At 47.4% G+C, this 16456-nt stretch overlaps 1 protein-coding gene across 5 annotated transcripts in view; it reads left to right on the forward strand.

Moving 5' to 3' along the window:
- MLLT6 (MLLT6, PHD finger containing) overlaps positions 1–16456 on the forward strand; it is a 138477-nt gene that overhangs the window by 89952 nt on the left and 32069 nt on the right. For 4 of the 5 annotated variants that reach the window (XM_053259997.1, XM_053260000.1, XM_053260001.1 and 1 more), the window contains 2 exons: positions 1616–1793; positions 2874–3527. In XM_053259997.1, coding sequence (XP_053115972.1) covers positions 1616–1793; positions 2874–3527 — 832 coding nt within the window. The remainder of the gene's footprint in view (positions 1–1615; positions 1794–2873; positions 3528–16456) is intronic. The other variant, XM_053259999.1, reaches the window with a different exon arrangement.

Consider the following 16456-nt stretch of genomic DNA (forward strand, 5'->3'; position numbering starts at 1 on the left):
TGCCTATGCAGGGCCACCTCCCATCCTAGAAAATAATTGCTGTCACTAAGTTCATTTCATTTTAGGAATCTGTCCAAATTAACAAAGAAGCGGCTAATGGAATAATGATAAAGCAAGGTTTTACAGCAAGGTTTTAGTCATCACTTTGGAAGCTCTGCAATGTTTGCCTTCCCCGTTAAGTTTTTACACTGGATCACTGTTCTCACCATTAAGATTCTAGTCCTTTTAGACTAGATCTTTCTACTCTTTCCAGAGATTGTGATTTATCTGGGGAGGGGTTAGAGAGCCATCACCAATCTATCCAGGTAAGGTTGTTCCAGTTGAAGGTCACCAAATGTTCTGGAGTGAGGCTGATATTATTTAGGAAAAGTTTGTTAGGTGGAGCTGCCAGTCAATCAAGAGGCTTGGGTAGGAATCACCTTTCATAAATCTCTGAAAAAAGAATGAAAGTGGGGGAAGTTCAGCTGCTGCTCGGGCATTCTGTGTTGTCTGTCACCTCTATAACTGAATAGCTCAAATTTTGATCTTGTGATCAAAATCTGAGGGGAGAAGAGCTGGTCTTGTGGTGACAAGCATGAATTGTCCCCCTTGCTATGCAGGGTCGGCCCTTGTTTGCATTTGAATGAGAGCTACATGTGAGCACTGTAAGATATTCCTCTTAGTGAACGGGATGCTCTGGGAAGCTTCTGCTTGCATGCAGAAGTTTCCAAGTTCCTTCCCTGGCATCTCCAGATAGGGCTGGGAGAGACTGAGCAAGATGGGCCAATGATCTGACTCGGTATAAGGTATCTTCCTATGTTCCTATGATATTTCTTATAAAAGCGGAACATGTCAGCCAATCAGGATCCAAGCAGAGCAAGGTGCAATTTCTGAGGCTCTTGTTCTGATTCTGTGGACAACTCCATCAGCAAAGATGTCTACTGGACTGTTTGATGATGATGATGATGAGGAGGAGGAGGATAAAATAATTATTATATATATAATAATATAATAACAGCATATAATAATAATAACAACAACAACAGCAACAACATTGATAATAAAATTCAGCCATCCCAGGTCCTTGGGAAGGTCTCGATGTCTGGATAAAACAAACCACTCAATAACACCTGTCTGACTGTGTAAATAAATAAATAATACTAATACAAAAAGCAACATTACTGAGAACAGCCTATATTCTGCAACAATATCTATAATAATAACAGCAACAAAACTGATAATAAAATTCTGCCATCCCAGGTCCTTGGGAAGGACTCGATGTCTGGATAAAACAAACCAGTCAATAACACCTGTCTGACTGTGTAAACAACAACAACACAATAACAATAACAACTGCAACAATAATAGCAACAACAACAGCACTTTTGAGTATTCAAAGCATTCCGCATGTATTACTTTATAATACTGAAAACACTGCTGTAAGACATGTGACATGACTATTCTTATCCCTGTGTTGCAAATAGATTGTGTGGGACTGGTTTCAGGGTTTGGGCCTCAATGGTTCTTGACACTAGCATGTTCCCAAAATAGTTAAGAATTTTCATCTAACAGGTCTGATATATCCGAGGTGCCTTTAACACTCTCCCTATCTTCTTGTGTCTTTTGTTCATTTCAGCAGAGTTCTACGAACCACCACGAGAGCAGTAAAGAAACCTCTGAGGTCATCCGATCAGAAGTGAAAGGCAAAAAGCCATCAAGCCATGGCACAGGCCACAAGGCCAAGAAGTCAGGAAGTGGGAAAAGCTCAACAGGGTTCACTTCATCCTCTTCCAGCGGGGTTTTCCCGCCTGCAGGTGAAGAGGGGAAGGTACTTGGAGGGCTGTTAAGGTCACACTGGAGCAGCTGGCTAGGGCCCCCACCAATTAACTTCTGGATCCTGAGGCACTCCATGCCCATTCAGCCATGAAACTAGCTGGGTGACTCTGGGCCAGTCACTTCTTTCTCAGCCTAACCTACTTCACAGGGTTGTTGTGAAAGAGAAACTCAAGTGTATAGTACACCGCTCTGGGCTCCTTGGAGGAAGAGCGGGATATAAATGTAATAATAAGAAGAAGTCTCCAGTATGGAAAAAGGGAGCTGGGTCCTCCAAGGATTGAGGGAGGTATCCCAGGTATCCCTCACAGAAGAGAGGCAGTCCTCAGTGCACCAGCAGCTCTCCTCTGCTTAGCCCATCTAGCTGCATCACTCTATGACAAACATGGCAGCTGGCTGCCAGGATCTGCAAAGAAAGTATAGTGCCTACACACGAGAAAATGCCAAAGTAGGACAGCTCCTCTTTCATCCTGCCCCAGTAAAAAACTCAGGTACAGGATTTGGGCTACCCATATTTGAGTGGACTAGGTTGAAAGGCTTCCCTTGGGTTCTCACGTACAGTACTAGCTGGCTTTGCTGCCTCCTACCCTCCAATTCTTGGTTTTGTGAACAGGCTCAAGGTTATATATACTAAGGCTTCTTTTCGGCATGTATCTGCATGTGTTTGAGGAGTTAGGCATTCCAGGCAAAGGTTCACAGAAGAGCTGGGTTTTGCCTTCTTAACTGCAGTCTCTGCTTCCAGCTTTGAAGTCTATATTTTTATTAATATGAATTATTTCCTTCTCCAGGACATTCTCTGTTCCTTTTGTTGTCCTGTGTGAGAATTGCAAACCATTGGCAGAAAGGTGGCATCTCATACAGCACCTGGCACAACTTCAAGTGTGTTATAAATGTGGTTTTTAATATAAACGTGCAGGCTGCCTTTCATTAAGTTATAACAAGGGCAGTTCTCAATCCATCAATCAATCAATCAGTAATCTTGAATTGGTGACATCAGTGGCTCTCATGCCTCGTCTCCATGCCTGCTTTAGATTTCAGGATTTCCCTTGATCCTCTTTCAGGTACCTCATGCAGCTCCTTGCCCTTCTCCCAGGACTTTGTGACCTTTCCGAAGCTTGAGCAGCCACAGCAGCAGCCGCAGCCGCAGCCTCCGCCGCCGCAGCAGCAACAACAACAGCAGCAGCCCCCTGAGGAAGAGAAATACCGCAAACCTGTCTCTTCCTCCTCTTCCTCCACCCATTGCTCCCCACTGTATGAAGGGCCGAAAGGAGATGTATTTGAGCAAAAAGTGATCTTCTCGGGCTTTGGCTCCATCATGCGCTTCTCCACTTCCGCCGTCAGCCAGCAGAGAGGTCGTGATGCTTCCCCCGTGGACTACAAGGCCTCAAACTCTATGAGCACCGCCACTGGGGGGAGCAGTGGGGGCAGCGGCAGTGGACACAAGCGGATGCCATCCCTCAGCATGGAAGAGGGGGAAGTCCTGAAGGAAAAAAAGCACAAGGCCAGTAAGAAGAGCAAGCACGGGCCAGGGAGGCCAAAAGGGAGCAAGAACAAGGAGGTCCCAGGTGCCCAGCTAGTGGGGTCCACAGCAACCTCCTCTTCACCCTTCTCCGGCGGGTCCCTGGTCAGCTCCAGCATTGGCGGATCCTCGCGGCCTTTCAGCCATGCAGCAACCCTTCCAAGCCTCAGTCTGGAATCTCCACTTCTGGGTTCAGGTAGGCACTCTAACCATGTGGTCTGTGGACAGGGCACTGCATATGTTTGTGGATTCTAGTACCTGGCCTGGCACAGACTTTGTTATCTTGAGAAACTCAACTTTTATTTTCTTTTTTTAAAGCAAGAGTGAAGGCAGACCTCCGTTTTTGTTTTGTCTCTTTGAGTGGTCACAGCAGGTTCTGCCTACAACGGGAATCCAGCTTCACAACTGGTACAGACATTCACACTAGTGAGTTAAATGCTCTGTCGTTGAGTGAGTGAGTCTTCAGCCTTACTGAGTCAGATGGGCTAACTTTTTAAAAGAGGCAGATACGCCTTATATATTCATCTTTCACCTTAACCCAACCTCCCAAATTTTAAAAAAGTAAAATCCACCTGAGGATTTGTGAAGGGGAAGTATGTTAGAGATTGCATAGATGCTAGCCAATAGGTGCCCATTGTAATCATATTATAAGCACTGTCCGAGTGGGATCCCCCCACACACCACCCTGCAGCTCATCCTGAAAGCATTGCGAAACCTTTGTTTGTTGTCCTTAGACTGGGGAAAAAATGTGTAAGTTTTGAAGGCAGCTGAAGTGTTATCAGACAACCTCCAGTACTCTTCCCCCACCCCCATTTTAAATGTTTTATTTTGGTATTTTCAGTCTTCACCTTTCCAGTCACCTCAGTGGCTGTGGAGATAAGCTTGAAAGCATATGCATAGTACCCACAGAAATCTCGAGGCCACTTCCTGTGTTGCTTTTCCTAGCAGGGTGAATGTTTTCTGAGTGGTGTTTTTACCGAGAGTGCACAGCGCAGCAAACTGCAGTCTGTCTTGACTTCCTGATCAAGATATTCTCAGCAAAAATGAGATTTACATGGCAAGTCTCAAAAGCCAGAAAGGGCAGGACTTCCAAGAGTTAGGATGACAGGCCTTAGAGCTCTGCATAGCTGCTTGTCTATCATCCTGGTTAATATAAGTAGGATACATTTTGTGCCACTAAGGAAAGGCCTACTAAATGGTGAGAAAATGTATGGAAACATGGCCCAGAAGTGAGTGAGCCTGTTCTCATGAGCAGCCAAGCCTGTTGAGGAGAAGAGAGCTGGTCTTGTGGGAGCAAGCATGACTTGTCCCCTTAGCTAAGCAGGGTCTATCCTGGTTGCATATGAAAGGGAGACTAGAAGCATGAGCACTGTAAGATATTCCCCTTTCCAGAGTAGGGATGGAGCCACTCTAGGAAGATCATCTAGGTTCCAAGTTCCCTCCCTGGCTTCTCCAAGATAGGGCTGAGAGAGAGATTCCTGCCTGCAACCTTGGAGAAGCCACTGCCAGTCTGTGAAGACAATGCTGAGCTAGATTGACCTAGGGTCTGACTCAGTATATGGCAGCTTCCTGTGTTCCTATGAGAACTGACGGGATCCACGTGGATCCTGACGGGGCTGAAGCCCTTAACCCAGCTGCTGGGATCGTGTGTCAGCGCGGGCTGCTTGCAGCTTGCGCTAACAGAGAGATAGGGGCCCAAAGCCCCCGTCCCTGGGGGAATACCCATGTGGTGCCCTGTGGGATACCCGGATGCCATGACGAGACATCCTGGCCTCAGAGCGATCCACCCTGCTCCATGCTGCATGGAGCAGTGCTGATCATGTGGGAGTGTGCTCTGCGCCCCCACCTGGGGGAAGGCAAGATTTGTGAACCCTTCCCCCACCCAGTAGGTCATGTGACTGGCCCTAGTGTGTCCTTGTATAATGAAAAGTGTTTGTTTTTCTTTGCTCCAGACTTTGGTACATGTGTCCCTTCTTCCTCATACCCTGCACTCTCAATCAGTTGTGTTTTCAGATGGTAGCGTGTCCCACACGCCCGCGACTTCCGGCTTTACGCTGACCGGGGTGGCAAGAGGGTGTACAGCTGCCCCACGCCAGCATTTTTTAAGGCAGCGCCGGAGGGGGAAGTGTGGTGGGGGAAGTAAGAGCACCCTCCCCGTGCCTTAAAATGACCCCCCCCCCGCCTCCCGGGTGTGCACAGAACCAGTTCCGTGTACACCCCTATTGGTTGCTGGTCATGCAGATAGGTCTGAGGAGAGTGAAGGATTGTAATAATGACTGCTGATCACAAAGGCACCTGTTTCTCCCTCAGGCAGGAGCAGTGTTATTTTCCTATGCTGTACTTAGGGGGAAAGGGCATTTGAGTGGGGGGACTTCCTTGTGGATGAAAGATTACAGGCTCCCCAACCCTAGTCTGTTGCCCTGCCTTCTCTCTCAGCTTTTCATACAGTACCTCTCTTGCTCAAACTGACAAAGTGAATCAGAAGAGTGGACAGTCCATGTTTGTAGAAGTATTGGACATTATTATAGAAGAGAAGCAAATAGATGCTAATATGCCTAATTTTGAAGATCTGGTTGCTAATGTCAACAGATGCTTATTGCCTCAGCCCAAAATCTTTCACAGGAAGCATAATAGCAAACAATTGGATGGAATTGGTTGGTTTGTGAATTCAGCACAAGATTGTGTTTCAGGATATTGAACTCAAGTTGGTTTCGCACTTGAAGCAGAAGTATGCTCTGAGTTGCAGTCAAAGACTTTTTTAAAAAAACACAATGGCTTTTGCTCAAGGTATTTAAATGATACTTCCAGGATTATCTTCACCCATATTTGCTCTTCGCAGTGTTATAATATTGTTACGTTTCTCCAGTATTATTTAATTTTTAAAAGCTTGTGTTTTGATAACATGAAAGCTGAGGTTCTTAGGAACCTGGATTTTGCCCTCAGGATACCAGTCTGCACTTTTCCTGCACCTCTGCAGAATCTCAGCAGACACAGAGAGAGAAAGAGAGAGAGAGAGAGAGAGAGCCCCAACTACGTGTGTAAGAATGTGTGTGTAAGAATGAGAGCTAATTAATGTGACTCTTTTTCCTTGTGGCAAAATGAAGTTTTCCAAGCCATTTTGCTCTGGCAAAGCAGCCTTCCAAACATCCCAGCGTGTGGCAAGAGCATAGCACACACTTCTTGGTCATGAGCAGCAATCCCACTACACACTGGAGAACATCAACAAAATTGCTGTGGAAAATTGCCAGAAAACTCAGTGCGATGTGGTGAACTTGTCTTGTTTTTTGGTTTTTGGTTTTTTTCCATGCTGGTTGTTAGGGAGCCACATGGGCAAGAAAAGGTTAAGGAGAAGCAAGCAGGAAGCTGGGCACACCATGGCCAACAAACCGCTGCTCCCAGCTTGTTTGCAGATGCTGCTGTTCAGGTCACAGGAGATAGGAAGGGAGGGCAGCGTGGGTGTGTGTGGGTGTGGGGGCGTAGTTCAGCTTCCTTGCATTTCCTGGTGACAGTGGCCTTTTACTCAGCCTTTCACTTTCATCGCTTTGGGTCAAAGGAAGAGCTGGGGAAGAGAGAGAGAATCCAGGATGTAATTCTTTTTTCAGGGAGGAGCTGTTACAAACCGCACACCTCCCATAATTGCAACCTCAGGCAATATATATTTTTCTTCCTTTCCCCCTTCTTCTATTGTGTTCAAAGAGAGAGATGTCTGATGTGTGGTTGGCCCACCTGCCAGTCCGGGCCTTACTAGGGGTTACTTTTCACACATTGAACTGGCCACCAAGTGTAAGAGCTTCAGCCAAGTTCAGCTCCCCTGTGAGGGAACTTACACAGATACGACAAATACTTATATACCGCTTTTCAACAAAAGTTCCCAAAGCGGTTTATATAGCTAGATCAAAATAAATAAATAACAAAGAGGGCTCCCTGTCTTCACAGGGCTCACAATCTAAAAAAGAAGCGTAAGATAGACACCAGCAACAGCCACTGGAGGGGTGGTGTGCTGGGGACAGATAGGGCCAAGTATTAAAATTAAAATTTGAATTTCAACATTTAAAACCAAGTATTAAAAGAGAGAGACATCTCACCATCAGGCCGACTAAGGCAGTCTCCATCTCATAGCCCACCCAAAGCCAGTTTGAATTGGGTCTAGATGATCAGTTTCCTCCAATACCGCCTGGAGCTGAGTGGCCACCACCTTCTCAATCACCTTGCCCAGCCATGGAAGGTTGGAGACAGGCCTGTAATTGCTTAACTCTGAGGGTTCCAAGGCAGGCTTCTTCAGAAGAGGTCTAATGATTGCCTCCTTAAGAAAAGGAGGCATCCTGCCCTCCCTCAGAGAAGCATTTATAATCTCTACCAGGCCTCCCTGCCAGATATTATAAGCCATGTCAGGCAAGGATCAAGAGGGCAAGTGGTAGGTCTCACCATTCCAAGGAACTTGTCCACATCCTCAAGGGTCACAAACTGAAACTGATCCAGAGTCATCACATAAGAGGAGCTGCTGGACACCTGTAACAATTGTGGAGTTTGAATCTAAGTCGGCCCGAATATGAGAGATTTTGTCCACAAAAAACTCATTAAAAAGGTCATGGCGAGTAATTGTTGGTTCCAAGTACGGATTCAAGGGGGAAGGGGTGCACATTAGTCCCTTCCTGACCCTGAACAACTCCACCGGATGTGAACTTGTGAACGCAATACAGGAGGAAAAGAATAGCTTCTTTGCTGCACGTATCGGTTGAGCATAGATCTTCAAATGCTCTCTGTGTAATAATCTGTCGGATTCAAGTCGAGTCTTTCTCCACTTGCACTCTAGTCGTCTACCTCACTGCTTCAGCCCCCGTAGTTCTTCCGTATACCAAGGGGCCAGTTTTGAAGCAGATTGGATGCTTAGGAGCAATCGTGTCCACTGTCCTGGTGAGTTGATTATTCCAATTCTCCACCAGAGTGTCGACAAGGTCACCGGCAGAGCCAATACGACATCCCTCCAAGGCTTCCTGCAATCCTATTGAATCCAGTAACCTTCTCAGGCGGACCGTCCTAATGGGCCCTCGGCCCTTGCGGAGGTGGAATGTGGTCGTGAGTCCAACCTTAACCAGATGTTGATCCGTCCATGACAATGGGGAAATAACCGGAGTCCCTACCCACGGAATACCACCCTGTTCAGAGTGAAAGACCAGATCAGGCATGTTCCCAGCAATATACATCGGTCCCAAGACCACTTGGGATAGGTTCATAGTCGTCATGGCCTCTATGAACTCCTGAGCCGCTCCGGAAAAATTGGTCCCAAAGTGAACATTGAAGTCCCCGAGCACTACAAGCCTGGGAGACTCCAACGCCAAGTCCGAGACCAAGTCCATCAGCTCAGTTAGGGACTGATCACGGGGCGATCTGTACACCAACAGAAGTCGCAGTCTGTCCCTGGTCCCCAAACTTAGGTACACATCCAATATGGTCAGACACTTCGACAGGGATCCTGTCAAGGGAGATATTGTTCTTATAGACCACAGCCACTCCACATCCCCACCCATGTCCCCTCCCCTGCTCCTCAACAGAGTACCCTGGAGGGAGAAGCCGGGACCAGACTGAGCCACCAGCCGAGCAACCAAGCTCTGTAATACATACCAGAATCAGATCATGGATTATTTCAGGTTTATTCTGGGCTGACCTGGCATTACAAAGGAGCAAGACGAGGCTCTGTGGATGGTTGGCATTGCTTTCCAAGGTCAAAGAGGTGACAGGACAGCCAGAAGGGGAAACAGCAATTAAGTTTCCGATTTCCCTTTCCCTGCAACGACCTGCTGACCTGTCAGCATTACTTCTTCTATTCCCAGCTACCGCTGGAATAGCTGCCCCATAGTTAGTGGATACACCCCCTGTCTCCCCATCTCCAGACAGACCCAGGCACATTAAAACTCAACTCACCCAGGATTTCAGACAGAAGCCGAATTAAAATACCCACCCACCTTCACACACCATGAGGGATCCTGAGCCAAACAGCCTGGCCCTCGCCCTCAATATCCCCCCGAAGTGGCTCCCCCAAAGGGGTGACAGGCAGCCCAGAGCTGACCCCAGGAACTGCTGAGTCACCCACCCCTGGCCCCAGTCCTTCACACACTCCCCAGATATTGCCCTGAGCCAGCAGGCTGCAGTCTCACAGGGGGGAACAGAAGCAGGCAGGTAGTAGCAGAAGGAGCCAACAGCACACACTCTGTCTCCCACCCTGAGCAGCACAGAAGGGGAAGCAGATGGGCTCTTCATCTCTCTTCTGCTGGGCTTCTTTTAAAAGGTGCCTCTTTGCTCAGATAGCAGGGGATACGATAGGAGGTGTGCTTGCAAGCACGTATTTGTCCCATTCACAGCTGACATCTCTGGAAGTGAAATACTAGCAGATACCTGTCCATCCACCACATTTCTTTATTTCAACTTCCTCCATTTTCTGGTTCCTGCAGTCCCTGCTATGTAGGCGTGAGCCATCTGGGTGGACAGAATGGCTGTATGCAAGTGGAAAGTTGTTTTCTCATCTGTGCATGTGGAGTAGAGAAACAGGTGTCAGGGAAGCTTAGAAGACAGAACTCCAGGATTCTATTCTCAGCTCAGCAACTTGACTGGGTTGTAGTGGATTCGATGTGATAGCTAAGATTTCAGATCATATCTACAGGCAAGGGAGGGAAGAGTTGGAAAGAGAGGGTCCCTAAGAGTCAAGACTCTTGGGTTGTGCCCCCTAGAGGAGTAGTGCTGGGGGCTTCCTCACAAAATAGCCTATGGAACCATATGTTTTCTGATACTGGATCATGCTGAAGGGAGCTGGGGCAATCAGGAGCTCCCTGCAGTAGGCGCCAGGCATGGCTTTCAAGCACTACACATTGGGGCCATTTGCACAACCTACCGGGCTGGCGGAAGGCTTCCCAAACCTTGCCTTCCCCCCAGACAATCCTTGTAAGCCTGGTGGGAACGTGCTCCATGCTCCCACACGATCAGCCCTACTCTGTGCAGTGCAGAGCAGGGCGGATTGATCTGAGGCCAGGACTCATTGTCCAGGCCTCTGTGAAGCCCACAACCAGGGTGGATTAAAAATCAGTGATTTTAAATACATACATACATACATAAAAATGGAGCTTTTTTATTTAAATTTGATTTTTTATTTAAATCAGATTTTTAAAATAAAATGCTTTTTGAGGGGGAAAATATATCTAAAGATAGTTTTCTATTTAAGACACATTATAGTCCAAAGGCTATTCATCATGAAATAAGGATTAGTTTTTAATTATGTAGCATGAGGCTGTATATATGCAATGTTTAAATTTTTTGGTAAATGAATTCCATTAATCCATTCACAGTGTCATGCTCTTCCAGAGGTTTCTGTAAGATTATTTTGGGCAATTTTTTCTGTCTAGAAAAGGACCAAAAATGAAACCTTCATCTGGTTGTAAATATCAAGATTATACCAGCAAGAATGAGTCTTCATGTAAAAACACACCATGATTTAAATCTAGTCTTACTGACTAGTGATTTAAATTGATTTGATTTAAATCAACTCCACCGTGCCCACAACCCAGTGCCAGACATGTGCACTGCATTGGGCGATTCCCCCAAGTGATGGGCGCTCCTGGCCAGGCTCTGTCTCTGTCTGCAGCAGGGCTGGAAGCAGCCCATGCGCGCACATAAGCAGGGGGGCAAGGGAGAACCCACTCCCTTAACTACGGGTAACGGGCGGGCTTAAAAGCCAATCAGGCCCGATCCCAGTGATCCTCACGTGCATCCTAACCCGAGCTGGGTGTCCCTAGTGCATGTTAGGCTGCACGTGAGAACAGCCTCATTATGTTTTTAACATGCGCAATTATGGTACATGTTGAAAATATAGGGTATGAACTGTGCTGGCCCTGAGGGGCAAAGGATCGAGCAGGAAGTCTTAGTTCTCTGTGTGAAATTGAATCTGATGGATTAGGGCCCGGGGGTGAGAAGGGCGTTCGTAGCCAAACCTCTGTCTATTATAGTCTATATTCCACAGCCCAAAATGGGAAAGGGTCAAATCTAGCAGGTTAGAGCATGAAAGAAGTGGGAACTCTGGTTCCTTTTGCAGGCTCCTACCTGCCTCCTCACACACAATCAAACTTCTCCCAGCAGCTCTGCCACTTGCGCAGCACACGAGCCGTGCCGAGTGGCAGACCCAGGAGCCAGAGGAGGAAGTCCTCGGCATCCCTAAATATACCACACCAGGAGTGCTGTGCATTGAGGGATTCCCCCTCAGCTGGGCGCTCTTGCCTGCAGCCTGAGCACACATACAACCAGGGACTCGGGGAGAAGGGCGCACTTGTGCCCTTCTACCTGGGTGAAAGTCTCGGTGGTGGGAGGAGCCTGGTCTACCCAGCAGGGCAGCACCGGGACTGGCTGCAATCCTGGCACTTCACACAAGCAGCCTTACCCCTGTAGGGCTGCGCAAGGCCAGGTAGGGCTGCTCATGTGAACGACCTTTATGTTTTGCTAGCTGAGCAAAGCGGCACCTTTGAAAGTGCTGACTTTCATATGTTTAGCCAGAAGATAGCAACTGTCCCTATTCTACCCAGCATGGCATTCCTCCAGTGGCGTCTGTCTTGTGTTTCGCTTCAACCCTTTTTGTACTGAAAACCTTTTCTTCTTTTTCTGTATAAAACCACTTTGGGGAATTTTTTTTGTAGAGATGCAATGTATCATCATCATCATCATCATCATGGTTATTATTATTATTAACAGTAACAACAACATATTTGCATGCCATTTAGTGACTCACTTCCCTTTGAGTAAGGAAAGTATTTGCTGACTAACTTTCCTTTGAGTAAGGCACTAGGTCTTGGGCCTAGCAAAGAAATAAAGTTACCAAGGGTTAAGAAATAGGAAGTGGGCAAGGGTAATGCATGTAGATTCTCTCCACTCCCTCAATCTGGGTTCTCCTTTGTGAGCATGCTTCCAAACATAACGGTTTATAGCCTGTATTCCATTCATGGTCATCCCTCTCCTATTGTTAAAATAGAAATATTCTGTCTATCTTCTACCTATATATTTATTTCTCTTAGATGTACCTGTCACTAATCCCATGTGTGGCAGCTCTCGTGAGAATTCACAAGCAGAAGCACTGTGGTGAATGGGCAGTGGGGGTTCCATATGCAGATAGGGAGGAGGAGCCTGTGGCACTGTGGTGATTGGGCAGTGGGGATTCCATATGCAGATAGGGAGGAGGAGCCTATGACGGTTAAGGTCAGTTGGAATGCAACTGTTACTGGTTGGAAGATGTTCTTGATTGTAGGAGAGAGGAATCTATATATATACTGTACAAAGATAGCAGGCAGGGGTCTGCAAGGAGAGGGATTGTGAGGGAGGAAAGAGCCCCTTCAGGAGAAGGAGGCTGCTGTTGTGTGAATTAGATGAGGAAACAAGATAAACAAGCAGTTACCCCTGCTAACTGGGCAAAGAGGCACCTTTTACCGTGGTGATTCTCTTTATTTAGCAGGGGGAGAGTAACTGGCCCTATCCACCCCCAGCACAGTACTTCCAGTGACTGTTGCTGGTGTGTGTCTTATGTTTCTTTTTAGAATGTGAGCCCTTTGGGGACAGGGAGCCATCTTATTTGTTTGTTATTTCTCTTTGTAAACCTTCCTGAGCCATTTTTTAGAAGGGCGGTATAGAAATCGAATTATTATTATTATTATTATTATTATTATTAATAAACCCAGTGGTAATTGGCGCCCTGGGTGAAGTTCCAAAAGACCTTGAAGAGCACCTCAACACCATAGGGGCCACAGAAATCACCATCAGCCAATTACAAAAAGCAGCTTTACTGGGAACAGCCTATATTCTGCGACGATATCTATAACAACAGCAACAACATTGACAATAAAATATCAGCCATCCCAGGTCCTTGGGAAGGACTTGATGTCTGGATAAAACAAACCAGTCAATAACACCGGTCTGACTGTGTAAACAAGAAATAATAAATAATTATTAGTTCAAAGCCTGCCTTGGCTGCATCTTGCTAGGCTGGATGATATGCAGTCCAGCCCATGGTCTGCAAAAAGGAGGCTCACATTGGGGCTGAAATTGACTTAATCACGAAGCACAAAACCTCAAAAGCCAGTCCCCTTTCCCGACCTACTTCCCCAGGAATTCAGTTCAAGACTCAAGACAAAGTCTGAGGTTGGCTGCCAGGGCAGTCGTTTCCAACTCCTCCACCCGCCTATCCTGTCCTGCAAGCTAGACCCCTCTTTACAGACTGAGCACTGCTGTAACAGCGAAGGCAGATTTATAACAATGCAGAGTTTGCAGCAAATTATTCGGCTGTGGTACAAACCCAATTGTAGCTTAAATGATAGATATGCATACCATACCGGTGAATCAGGTAGCGCTGGGTCAGCTATTATTTGTTGCCCACCTGTCATGTTTCAAGCAGACCATACTCCTTTGTAATGCTTGAACACTGAAAGTTTATCTCTTCATATTTTGTTTTTATCATTTGTAAAGTGCTTTAGGGATAGGAGAGTTGTTGATACCATAGGAGGCCAGCTGATCCACAGTGTGAGTTGCTGGTTTCTGCCTCTAACTTGCAGAACCGTTTAGGTCAGAGCTTGATTCTAGGGATGTGCAAACATGTTTGATGCCAAACCTGTTCAACATCAAACCGGTTCGGTTCGATGGCTCAATATCGGACTGAACCCCACCCAACCCTGGCCTGTTTGTGGGGCTCTAAATTTATTTATATATGTATGTGTGTGTGTATGTATGTGTGTGTGTGTATATATATACACACACACACACACTATTTTAAATTGTGAACAATTGACAAAATTGTATCAATTTTGTGAAATCGTACACAATATTTTAAATTGGGGGTGGGTGGGTTTTGGAGTGCACAAAACTGAACATGCCCAGTCCAGTTCGAGTCCAGTCTGGACTCAAACTGAACTGAGCAACCTAGTTTTGTGCACACTCCTACTTGATTCTAGAAAGGAATTGATATATTTGGACTGAATGCAGTGAAGGCACTTCCAAATCAGTCTGGAAATGTTATGCCTGTCTTCTCTCTTGGAGACACAACATGGTCCAGGCACTGGAGGAGTGAGTTGTACAGTTAATCATCAGTGACGCCATGGGCACATCACTTAGGCTTTGTGTACTTTCCAGGCAGCCCTCCAAATCCCGTTGGCCCTGCTTGCTGGGGAAGGAATAGCACCTCCCCAGGATCAAGATATTCTGGTTTGAGAGTTGAGAGAATGCAGTCTCTGGATCCTGCACAGCAAACAAGTAACAGAAGCGCATTTATAGTGCTGTCAACTGGAAAGACTCTCAGTCTCAGTTCGTCCAGTTGTAAAATGAGTAAAATACTGGCATGCCCTGATGGGGTTATTCTCGGTTGGTGCTGTCAAGGCATCTCATGAAGATGGGTTATCCCTGTCACGTGCTCCTAGGCAGGACTATGCAAATTAGTTTAGAAAGGCAGTCCTATATAGCTCTGACGGGGATAACCCCGCCCCAGTTCTTCTAGTCCTGTTGCTCCTGGCAGGCTGTGTTCCTCGGCTCGTCCAGTTCAGGCCTGTATTGCTTCTGCTCCTTACTTTTTCCCCGTGGTTCCTATTGTTTCGTGTACTTTCTCTCTCCAGATATATATATATTTTTTTTTAAAAAAAAAAAAGCCCCGTCAGTACTTTTCAGCGCCTTTCACTCCAACCCTGGTTTGTTAGCCCCCCCGGTTAGCCCCTTCCCCTCCTCCCCCCTCTCCTTTGTCAATTAGATTTTTATGGGAGATCCCTCCAGGGGCTCAGAAAGTAGGAGGAGGTTATTGCATGTGCTAGTGCCCGCTGGGTGTCCGTCTGAGCGTTTCCCGGGGCACACTAGAAAACTTGGCGATCCAGCACCCCAACCCAGCCCAATCGCCACAGTTCAGTGCACAATTGTCCTCCCTGCCCCGGCCCCGGCTGACTCTGTTCTGTCCGGGCAGGCAGTGGGAGCGTTCCTGCGTTCGATCGCCCCTTCGGGAGGCGAGTCCTCAGGAAGAACGGAGGCCGGAGAGAGCTTAAATCGCCCGAGGCGCTTTAAGCGTAGCTCGGCCCTCGCAGGCGACTTTAATCTAGTTGAGCCTACGTTCGGCGCATTAAACGAGGCCATCAGGGCGGGAAGGGTTAGACCGATCCCCAACCCCCCACACACACACAAGCAGAGATCCGGGCCTTGTGCTCTCTACCTAAAATGGCCGCCTCCACTAGCGACGCTCTACAGCCACTAGATGGCGCTGCACCAGAAATGGCGGGAACGGCTTCAGCTGCTCCTACATCCTCAGCTAGTATTACAGCGAGAGTGCCCCGATCGGAGGGGCGGGAGGGTTCCCCCCTATCGGAATCTGTAGCTAATCTGCCAATGCCTTCCCAAATGCCCACGGAATGGCAAAATTGGTTTAAATCGACAATGAAAGAGTCCCTGGGTCTGCTGAGGGAGTATAACAAGCGTAAACGCTCTAAGAGGCCCACAAAATCATCTTCCTCTTCTGATGAGGAATCCTCCTCCTCTTCCTCCTCCCCCTCCCCTAGGAGGTCCAAGCGCAGAAGGAAACATACAAAGAGGCATAAAAAGCATAAAAAGACTGCTAGGGTCATTACCTCAGTACACTAATCTGAGGGATCTGGGCAAGAATCTGGGGACCCCACGGCAAATGACATCCGCCCAGTAGGAAAGAAAGCTCCACATATTCCACCCCCCCTTCTGGAGGAGGAGGCGGAAGACACCACAGCTGATATCAGGGGAGCTGATATGGCCTGCGAGGGTGACCAGGGACTAGAGAGAGATGAGGGAGACTGGTCAGGGGCAGAGGAGATCGAGCAAGCACAATCTTCCCAACGCCTTTTCTCCCCGGAAGATTTTAACCCCCTCATGACCAAAGTGTTAACTACCATTGGTCTACAGGCTAAGCCCACGCCTGAACCAGGCCAAAATTCCAAGGGCGATCTGGTCTTTCCCAAGCCACAGCCTCGAGAGCTTCCCTTACCCATGCCCACCTATTTTTCAGAAGTTATCAAGTCAGAATGGGCGGCGCCGAGTGTCCCGAAAAAAGCTTCCAACTCTTCCACTAGATTCTACACGTTCCAACAAGAACCTACCACACTC

This window comes from Hemicordylus capensis, chromosome 6, assembly GCF_027244095.1.
Source record: "Hemicordylus capensis ecotype Gifberg chromosome 6, rHemCap1.1.pri, whole genome shotgun sequence".
NCBI classification, from domain to species: domain Eukaryota; kingdom Metazoa; phylum Chordata; class Lepidosauria; order Squamata; family Cordylidae; genus Hemicordylus; species Hemicordylus capensis.